At 52.7% G+C, this 10,309-nt stretch overlaps 1 protein-coding gene across 1 annotated transcript, besides 4 other annotated features; it reads right to left on the minus strand.

The window, feature by feature from the left end:
- Positions 1-358: 358 nt before the first annotated feature.
- On the minus strand, positions 359-2,542 carry CYME_CMF001C (similar to hedgehog protein; the record flags this gene model as incomplete). The annotated part of the gene is made up of 1 exon (XM_005535633.1): positions 359-2,542. The coding sequence occupies one exon, from the start codon at positions 2,540-2,542 to the stop codon at positions 359-361; it is 2,184 nt and encodes a 727-aa protein (XP_005535690.1).
- Positions 2,543-3,223: 681 nt separating this feature from the next.
- Positions 3,224-4,678: a sequence feature (pseudo-gene of trefoil factor).
- Positions 3,226-4,738: a sequence feature (possible transcribed region).
- Positions 4,739-5,009: 271 nt separating this feature from the next.
- Positions 5,010-6,227: a sequence feature (pseudo-gene of NADPH:protochlorophyllide oxidoreductase).
- A 651-nt stretch (positions 6,228-6,878) lies between these two features.
- Positions 6,879-10,255: a sequence feature (repetitive element).
- Positions 10,256-10,309: the final 54 nt, after the last annotated feature.

Raw genomic sequence — 10,309 nt, forward strand, 5'->3', positions numbered from 1 at the left:
ACTATTTCGAAGCATAGATGCATGCAATGCTTGGCTCATTCTGTCTCATGTAACTGACAGCTGCTGCTTTTGCTCTCCGGAAGTATTGGCGCTACCGTAATTCATTGTACATAGAACTGTATTCCGCGGCTTTCCACGATTGCACACACCAATACTTGTATGCAACTTTGCTCGTTCGTATAAGTTGCTATGGTTGTGTGCCTTATCAAAATGCCTGACAATATACTGCGGGATGCTTTTTCGCGATAGGGCGCGTTTTACTATCATTGCTTAAACATTATCCTATGGCAGAAAAAGCGGCACCCAGAGTGGTACCATCGGTACTGTTCGCCCCTGTCCTGCAGAGCAGATTGCCAGATCAGCAGGCAGCAGATATAACACTTACGCGAGCCTTCGTTAAAACACGTGCTGCACTCGTCCAAATGTGATAGAGCCTTTCTGCATACGGCATGATACCCACAATACCCCCTGTGCCGAGCCCTGATGTCCATACCTTGCGCAGAGCATCGACCCGCGCAGGCCACAACACTGCATGGGCCACGGCATGCGATGCGTACGTCCCGTAGCAGCTCACGAGAACACCGTCGACCGCAAGGCGCCCTGAGCGAGTCAACGGCGCATAGAGACCATTGTGCGTAACTAAAGTCTCGATTGCCACTACGGGGTCCGGCAGGTGCGCAGCAACGTCCAGCAGAGCGTCGCCAACGCGGATATCTTCCGCGAAAACTGCCACAACGGCGGTGGTACCCAACTCAAGGCTCCGACGTATGTGCTTCTGCTGCTGCTGCTTCTGTGAAATACACGAGAAAGCGGTCGTCATACCGTAAAAGTCTCTAGAGTGTTCGATCATTCGATATACCAGATGCTGTCTCGTCAGACGCAGCTGCTTTCCGGAACGCGTCTTGATCGCAAGAATCTCTGCAGTAGCGCCGGCCTCGTTATGCAACCATCCTAGTACACTATCTTCGACCAGTTGCCCGCGCCCATTGACGCCCATTACGGCCATACCTGATCGAAGCTCGCTTATCTGCAGATGGTTGCCCAGACCATCGATGAGCACCGAGGCATCCGCGGGGAAGCAGACCGCAGAGCCTTCGCCTACAGCGGTCTGCGTCACATTTGTCGTTGCCGACGGTTCTGCAGTAACGGAGGGCGTCGGTGATGCCGTCGGAGTCGGTGTTGGTGTCGGCATAGGCGTCGGTGTTGCGATGTATAATGTGAAGAGATCGTTATAGCTACCGGAGCTGCCTTGACCTCCGAATAGAACCGGGTCGTTTTGATCGGTATCCCAAAGAACTGCACCGTATCGCGGAGGTGGAAGCGTTGTATTGCTTGTCTTGTTAAGCTCGCCGTAACTATATGCTCCATCCGTTGTATTGTCACCGTCTACCCAAGTCCATTCAAGACTCGTTATATTGAACGTCCACAGGTCGTTGCAGAAACCGGGTGAACTACCGCCGAAGAGATACAGGGTGTTCGTCGAGTCTGCAAATCCAGAAGAGCCAGCTCTGTACCCCGGAGTGTTGCTCGATGACGGCACTCCTTTCTCGCCGTATACTGCCCCATCCAAACCAACACTGTGATTTCCAGACATCCAAGTCCATTCTTTGGAGCTGATGTTGTACAGCCATAAATCATTGAGAAAGCCGCCATTTCCGTCAATCTGTCCATCACCGCCAAAGAGCCAAAAGTTCCCATCAAGGTCTCGCCACCATGTGGCTCCGAGACGTCCAGCGGGATAATTGCTCGGCGATGCCTGGCGAAACGTACCATAGCTTCCAGAGGGATTCTGCTGTTGAGTGCCACCTATCCAGCTCCATTCGTTGGTCACTGTGCTGTACTGCCACAAGTCACCGTAAAAAGGACCACTAGGATAAAATCCACCAAAGAGATAAAACTGGCCATCCAATCCAACCCAGGTCGCGGGTTGGAAACGAGCGCCAGGCGTGTTGCTTGAAGACGACTTCCCAAGAGGACCATATGTCGGGGGAACATTGGTCTTGCTGGATCCCTGCACCCAGGTCCACTCGCCCGACGATACATTATACATCCACATATCACTATAGCCCGAGTTCAAATTCCAGCCTCCATATAACCAAAGGTTTCCGTTGCTGTCACTCCAAGCAGCGGATTCCGTCCTCGAAGGCGGATAGTTGCTCTTGTTGGGAACTCCGAGGGAGCCGTATACCCCTCCAGAGTTGAGGGATGCAGAGCCTCCAACCCAGGTCCAAGAGAACGTGCTCAGATTGTAGTTCCAGAGATCACCGAAGACGTCTCTCAAGTCGCTGCCACCACCAAACAACCAGAGCACCCCGTCAGCGCCGGTCCAGAAGACCGCACCGTACCGCGCCGGAGGCACGTTGCTGGTGTTCCGCACACCCTGAACACCGTAGCTACCTGAACTGCCGGTAGAGTTACTGCCACCGATCCAGGTCCATAAAAAAGTATCTTCGGAGGACAAAACTCCACGAACTGTGTGTGTGCCCGACACAACCAATACTATAACCAGGAGTCTCACAATAGAAAAATACCTTTTTCGCATATAGGATACGAAAGGGGTTCTGCACCAGTCAAAAGTAAACGCCTCCCAGAGAAACGAGTTGCTTAGAATCTACAGGGATAGGAGAGCCTCCAGCTGCTGGTACTGTTGTCACTGCTGTCTCCGTCCGTACCACTACGAGCCTCCACGAAGTATTCTGAGGTAAGCAGCACGGGAGCGCGTCAAGCACCGCCGTCTGAGTGACGCAGATCTGCGCACGGCGCTCCCGCAACAGGACATTTCTATCATAAATGGACAAAGATATTTTGCAGCGTCTGCTACCGAGTTTCATGATGGCGCTCTCGTAATGGCAGCACAAGATAGTCGTCTACGCCGCAGTCGTATTTCAGATACCCATGCAGAGTCCAAACATCCAAAAAGGCTAATGGCGTGCCCGTCGCACATTCGGACCCGGCCTGATGTGCCCTAGTACGAAAAACTCCCTCTTTCTGCAGGCCATCTGCATATTTGTCGATGTCCAGTCTAGGGCTAAGTTTGGTGTCCAGATACCCTCAACATTGGATTGTGGGCCCCCAACCCGGACTGGAAGGTTGCGTGCATGCACGTGCGAACTATATTGTACAACCACGTTCCTCATGGAATCAATATACCAATAACTGAAACATATTTTAGTTCTGTGTTCGCGCGCGGGGCCGTCCAGATAGCTGGCGTCAACGCAGTGGTTCATACTGAAGCACTTGCTGAGGCATGCGTCAAGGTCGACACCGATACCGACGCACTTGGAGACGCAGTTGCAGTCGCAATAACGGCACTCGGAGACCGTGTAGCACTAAACACCACACACTGCCTGTTGATGCACTCCTCGCCAGAGCGGCAGCAACGCACCTTGTTCACAAGGTTGTCCGAAGGCATCAGGTAGGTCCCGGACTGAACTGTAGGGTCCTTGCATACACAGAATGACGGCAACGGCACCTGTCGCTGCTGCTGCTGCTGCTGCTGTTGCACGGTATTGCTGTTGCTGAACGGGTTTGACGTGCAGTTCTCCATCTCGGCGTTGCAGCGCTCCGGGCCGCACGGAATATACGTCGAGTTCGATACGTTGCCGGTCGTGCTGTTCAGCGAGTTCGAGACGTACCCATACGCCTGACAAACATACTCGGTAACCGGCTGGGAGCACTCGTTGCCGGGCCCCAGGCAGCAACCAGCCTCCAGACACTGCTGCGGCGGGTAGCTCGTGCGCTGCGTCCCGTGCTGCTCTCCGTAAAGGACCGTGTTCAGCAGACGCACAAACTGGTTATTGTTGATGTTATTGTTCAGCTGCTGGTTCTGATTCACCGCGTTCGTGCACGGCTGGCGCTCAAACTCGCCCACCGCGCACGTCTTCTCGGGCTGGAAGCAGTACGGGTTCGACGCAAAGTCGCTCTGCTGCTTGCCGTTCTGCACCCACTGGTTCTGCGCCTGCGAGTCGTAGCAGCAGCCCTGGGCATAGCACGTAAACTGGTTGATACCCGCGTTGCCGCACGGCTGGCGCTGCGCTCCCGGTGACGGGCAGACGGGTACTGGTGCCTGCACCTCCTGCAGCGCTACAGAGGCCTGCGGTGCATGGTTGATGTCGTAGTAGCACCAGGGTGCCAGGATGCCGTTCGCTGTGGGCTGCCAGCAGCATCCCGGTATCGCAGTGCACTCGTCGGGGTAGATGTAGCTCCAGCCGCAGGTGACGCGCTGCGTCACTTCAACAGCGCTGCACGCCGCTGAGACGCTCTTCAGGGTGCACGCGTTCGTCTGGGAGTTGAAGCAGCACCCGACTTGCTCGTAAGCGTCCTGGTTGATGCACTGTCCTGGAGATCCGCAGAGCTCATTGGAGCAGATGGGGGTAGGCGTCCGCGAAGTTTTTGGTGTTGGAGTAGGGAATGCTTTCCTCAATGCAAACACATCATTGAGAAAGTCACTGCCGCTCGTGTTTATGTATCCAATTCCAACAAATACGATCGGATCAGTTCTACTAGTGTCCCAGAAAGCTGATCCATAGCGAGTACTTGGTACACTATTCGGGCCTGACTCGCTCAATGCCCCATATACTGCTGGAGTATTCACTACCGAGCTTCCATTAATCCATACCCGTTGACCCAGTTTGATATCGAATACCCACAGATCGTTCAAACGACTGCAAGTGCGCTTCTATTGCCGTACCCCTCAAAGCAAAATGAGTTACAGATTACCCAAATAAACACGCTCTGCCCTCTTCAACGACCTCAGTTAGCATTCTCTGGCGCATTCGATGCGAAGTAGGTCATAGCTTTAGCTATATTAATCACTACTGCAGTACGCTTTATGACTTGCGAAGCAATTTTGGTTCTCCACATCAGGAGGAGTGCCCACCCATCCGTTCAATATCCGATCGTGACTGTGGGATGCCATCTCATCGGTACGCTGTTGCTCCCACATGCGTCTTTGAAGCAGCGGTCTGCGCTTTGAAGGCGCATCTCATTTTCATCACTAACAAACCTTAGACAGGGGCCAAGATAGTCGACTTGAGGCCTCGCCGCCGCAACGCCTGGTCGATCAGATCAAGACTCAGTTTCTATTGCTGATCTGCCGTGTCGATTTCGTACGTTAGTTCAATAACCTGCGGTTTCGTGTTCTCTCGACCTTCCGTATATTAGCCACGCCACTGATAATACGAGCCCGAGTCAGAGAACTGCCCCTGGGTCGCCACTTCGGCTACGCGGCGGTCAACCTCATCATTCGGAACGTACTGCCTAGTGATGTACTTCTGAACAAGCGGGAAGAATACGTAGCGGAATCAGCCACGCTTTTCGCGGAAGAGGTTGCTTTCGGCGACACATCCCGGGAAAATCGCCACAGAGGTCACCCCGTCGCGGCCGTATCGATCACTGAGCGCCTTCATTGTCAACAAGTTCTCGGCTTTGGCGTCTTTGAAAGCTTTTGTGGGCTCAAACGGGCCACTTTCTACCATGTCCGTCGTCTGCGGATCAAGCCCCGCGGCTAGGCCAGATATATCCCCGAGACGAGCCTGCGGGGGGATCTTTCCCGGCAGCGAATTCGGCGAGTGGGTCTGAGTCGTCAGAAACACAATGTGCCTGCGCGATATTTTCATCTTCGGCAACAGCTCCCGACAGAGAAGCAAATGGCTCAGATGGCAAACCTGCATAGTTTCCTCGATGCCGTCCACCCTGAAACGCGGTTTCTTGTCCCGCGGATGCCATATTGTGGCATTGCAGATCAGGGTATCCAGGTGATCGACGCGCGCCACACTTGACAGCTCTCTTACAAACTTCAACACAGAGGCGAAATCAGCCATATCACAATGCAGCACTGTATAGGCGTCCTTTGGAAGGTTTACGCTATTCGCTGCGCGTTCCGCCAGGTCGACGTCACGACTTGCCATGACGATGTGCCCGTTGCCCTTGTTGATCAGAGCGCGAGCTGCATACAGACCGACCCCAGAGGACGCGCCAGTGATCACGGCGATCTGCGACTGTTTCGGGCCCATACGAAGATGCAGCGCGTGGTGCCGGCGCGCTACAGGCGAGCGCTGCACCGCCAAGGGAAGCGGATGCTGACAGTGGTGACAATGTCCAGCTGCGAAGCACCCATCACGTGCGGTACGTAGCGGGAACGGTGCTCGAGTTGCAGCGCGCGCGCGAACAATGTGTCTTTCCTGGTACAACGGGACAAAAACGAAAAGAGCTTGCATTTTCTTGGATTAGATTTCCTCTGGTGCAAAGCTGCTGAACGCGCCACCAACTAGAGACGTTCGCTCAAGCATGCGTATCCAGTCAAAAACCTCTTTTGCGTAGCTGCAAGAGTGATCGCCCGTCAATGGTCCAGAGTCTGACCCATATCTCCCGTAGACTGCATAGCGTTGAGCACATCTAGCACAAGTGCTCAATGTCTTTCTGAGAAACTAGGCAAAACTCCTATGCTTCCCATCAACAACCTCATCAGCAGTTAGTGCCAAGGGTTCCGCAGTGCTGCGCTCAGATATCTAAACGACCGTTCACGAACGTCGACGTGGCTCTCCGACGAATACCGTAGAGGAGGTATAAGGGAATATCCTCCGGTGGTATGTTATTTTGGAAGCGTCTGCACGTCAGTTGGAGACGTCATGTTTAGGGCGGGTCACTCGCCACTACCGTGCACCGCGGGCAGCAGCGTTTTTCTTTTCAAAAGCATTTTTTGTCGGCTGTGTCTCTTCCGGGCTCGATGTATGGGTTAGTCTCCTGAAACTAATCTTATAGAGTAGATCAGAATTCAGTATGCTTTTTTTGGCGGGTTCCTCGATCGTTCCAGGTGAGATGCGTTGGTCAAGCGCTGTGCTACGTATGAACGCTCTATGTATGCTATGCCTCTACCAAGATCACAGGATCCGGGAGAGTAGCGGGCACCATAACTTGGACAACGACGATAGCATGGAAATGACTTGAACTGCCATCAGTTCCAGAACATGACGCAGGATAGAAGCACAATTCAGGTCAGTTCCTTATTCCAGCGTCCGTGCCGCATGCATAACAAGCACCGGGATTAAACGTATATCCGTGTTCAGCAATCCTACCGTGCCTTGTTTGTTTACGATCAATACAACTAACGAAACTCTTCAAGGCTAGAGTGATGCGTACCTTATCCACACAAGTGTAAGCCGCAGAGAACGCTACGCTTTTGATAGAAGCATCACGGGGTATCTCGCCAGGCCCCAACATCCCCTTGTACGTCAGGTCGGTACGGCGATGGGCGGTAGCGTCAGCACCACCGCCAGAGCCTATGCCAAGAGATCATTCTACGTGAGTTTCCAATCTACGATACTTTATTCCAGCTGCAGTGCGGTGCGAATACGCATATGCCAAGGCGGTGTCGGACACGTGTCCTTCATGGATCGGTGCAGCGTCTCGCGCGGTGCACGCATCGCGCTCAGGGAGCACGCCTCGGAGATCAGGTAGTCAACTGACACGACGCGCATGCCGCCGTTGAAGGGAAACGCGATCCTAGTAACGAGCGTGTTGTTCTAACAGAAAAAGTTGGATTTCCGTTGGAGTCGAAGCAAAGTACAATTTTTCAGTTCATTTTTGTTTCAGCCCTCAAACAAGTCTAGTCAAGTGCTTTCTTGCAATACATAATAGAAGGGTTCGAAGCTGGTTCTTTTTCAAAAATACCTAAAAAAGAGGAGCTATGAAAAAGCAAGTCCACGATCCTGAAGCGCCATTGTCGCCGGCTGCCAGAAAAACAAATACAGTGCCGAGTCCCGACGAAGAGCAAAAGAAAAAGAAGCAAAGGGGGAGGCCCTATGTCGATCGCGGCAAGAAAGACGACTGTACGACGAGATAGTGTTGAACGCCTGACTTCTTAAACATATCAAGGATCCCTACAGGGAAAAGTTGCGAGACGCTATCGAAAACCGTGTCGACTCGTACTCCAAGAGTCTTTTCAAGGCTTCGTCAGGACTGATGCATTTGGCGAGGGAGATGTATCGCGACGTGACGGACATGGCAACCATCGAGATTCCGGACGAGTTCTTCGACAAGACCTTTATTCGTCACCTGATGCATGGTACAGCGGGAACGTGGAGGGAAAACGTGCTAGTGCATGTTCTCCACGAAAACTTCGCGGAATTCCGCTTCGAGGGTGCTCGGTACAGCGGTGACTCGCATATTTACACATACGGGGCAATGAAGTTCATCACGAACCTGAAGAACCATTTGACAGAGAACCTCGAATGTTTCATGATACGCACCGCGTTTGCACTCTACCCGGGCATCTCTCGCAAGGGGATATGGTCGATTATCAATGGCATCACGAACGATCGCAAGCATGAAGGTGAGGTCGAATTCGTCGGCAAGAAGACGTCAAAAGGGAGCACGAATGAAGCTTCTGCAACCCGTGCGGCTATACAAGAGCACCGTGCAGTCTTGGGGCTGGTGAATCCAACAGACAAGATATCAAAGTTGGAGAAAGATAAGGAAAGATACTATCGCCTCTTCCTGCGGCATTTTGTGTTTCTGGACCGAGAGCTCGAACGCAAAGTGGAGATGAAGCTGAGTGAAGAGACAAATGAAGAGTGGGAAAGACGGAAGGCTTTCCTAATGGGGAAGCGCTTCGACGTGGTTCCGTTGTGCAACATCAAGGCACATTTTGTGACTATCGACTCCGCGGTCCTTTACGGCATCATAAAGGAGATCAGTGCGGAGTTCAATATTCGTAGGGAGCACTTCACCGGCGAAAACCAGGAGACGTACTGGAAGAAGATCTTCGGTTTCAAACGTCTCAAAACGAGCAAGCAAAAGGTATTCGCTGGGATGATTGAAACCGATGGAGTAAACGTGTGTGTACACTATCGGCGGCTGAAGCAAGATCGTCCAGTCCCACTCCCCGCTGCGCCCTCGATGAAGCATGAAGATGAGAATGAGTCGGATCCTGCCACGCAGGAGGTAGAGGATACTGATCTTGTCGTTGGCGTGACGAACGATGAAGATGAGCAGGAGGCTGGTCCTGCGACGCAGGAGGTGGAGGATAACGAGCTTGCCGTTGACGCAGCGGAGCATGAAGAAAACCAAGAGGCGGGTCCTGCGACGCAGGCGGCGGAGGATAACGACTTTATCGTTGACGTGACGAAGGATGATCATGGGAAGGAAGCGGATCCTGTGATGCAGGAGGTGCATGATGACGCCTTTATGGTTGGCGCGGCGAAGCATGAAGAAAACAAGAAGGTGGGCCCTGCGACCCAGAAAGTGCAGGATAAGGACTTTGTCGTTGGCGCGGACCCTCGGAATACGAATATCATTACCATCGCAGCACCGAAGCGTGCGGAAGATGGTACTGATGGTAACTTACGTCAGAAAGACATGCGTCTTTTGAGGTTCACGAGAGAGAGATACTATCGAGAATCGGGAATCATGAATGCGAGGAAACAATTCGAGACTTGGAAGTCAGGAATGAAAGATCACCTGGAAGCTTCGAGCTAGGTGACGAGCCGAGGAGCGCACTTTGAAGCTTTTCGGAAAGTCATGGAAGGTCGCATGACGCACTGGGATACGCTGTGGAAGGAGTATACCAAGCCCCGGTGGGCTCGTTTCCGAATGAATTTGTATTGTGGGAAGCAGCGGGCGGTGGCGAATTTTTTCAATCAGTTGAATGCCTTGATGGACGATAACAGTCAGAGGCTCGTAGTAGCGTATGGGGCAGGGCGCTGGAACACTCAAAAAGGAACTTCGCCAGCTCCAACGACGAGGGTGTACAAGGAGTGCGCACGTCGTTTCGTTACAATACGGGTAGACGAGTTCCGAACGTCCTATACTCACCATGAGCTGGGTTGTACACTTCAGAGGGTGAAGATGGAAAAGTACCAGAAGAGCCCTGAGGAAATAGCAAAGTACGGACCGCTGACGGAAGAGCAAATGGAAAGGAGGGCGAAAGTTCGTGGACTACTCGCATTAGTAAGTACAACCAGTGATGGCAAGAAACGGATGGATTTCGTGAACCGAGAGTTTAATGCCGCAATCAATATAAGGAGATTGGCGGTGCTAGAGAAAAGACCTCCAGAGTGGACAAGAGAGAACTTTATTGGACAATCACTCAAAGTCGATTTATATGAGAAAGAATTGGAATCAGTAGTAGGTGACCGGTCCAAAAAGGCGGCGAGGCGTCTCCACGTCAGTTGGGGACGTTTTGTCTAGGGCGCGGTTTTCCCGCCACTACTGTACACCGTTGGCGTCGTTCGACTTTCGAGCGGCGTTTGGTGTGGCCGTGCGCGGGAAGACGTCCATCATTCCATCTCCTTCCGAGTCTCAAAGCCCA

This window comes from Cyanidioschyzon merolae, chromosome 6 (assembly GCF_000091205.1).
Source record: "Cyanidioschyzon merolae strain 10D DNA, chromosome 6, complete genome".
Classification (NCBI taxonomy): domain Eukaryota; phylum Rhodophyta; class Bangiophyceae; order Cyanidiales; family Cyanidiaceae; genus Cyanidioschyzon; species Cyanidioschyzon merolae.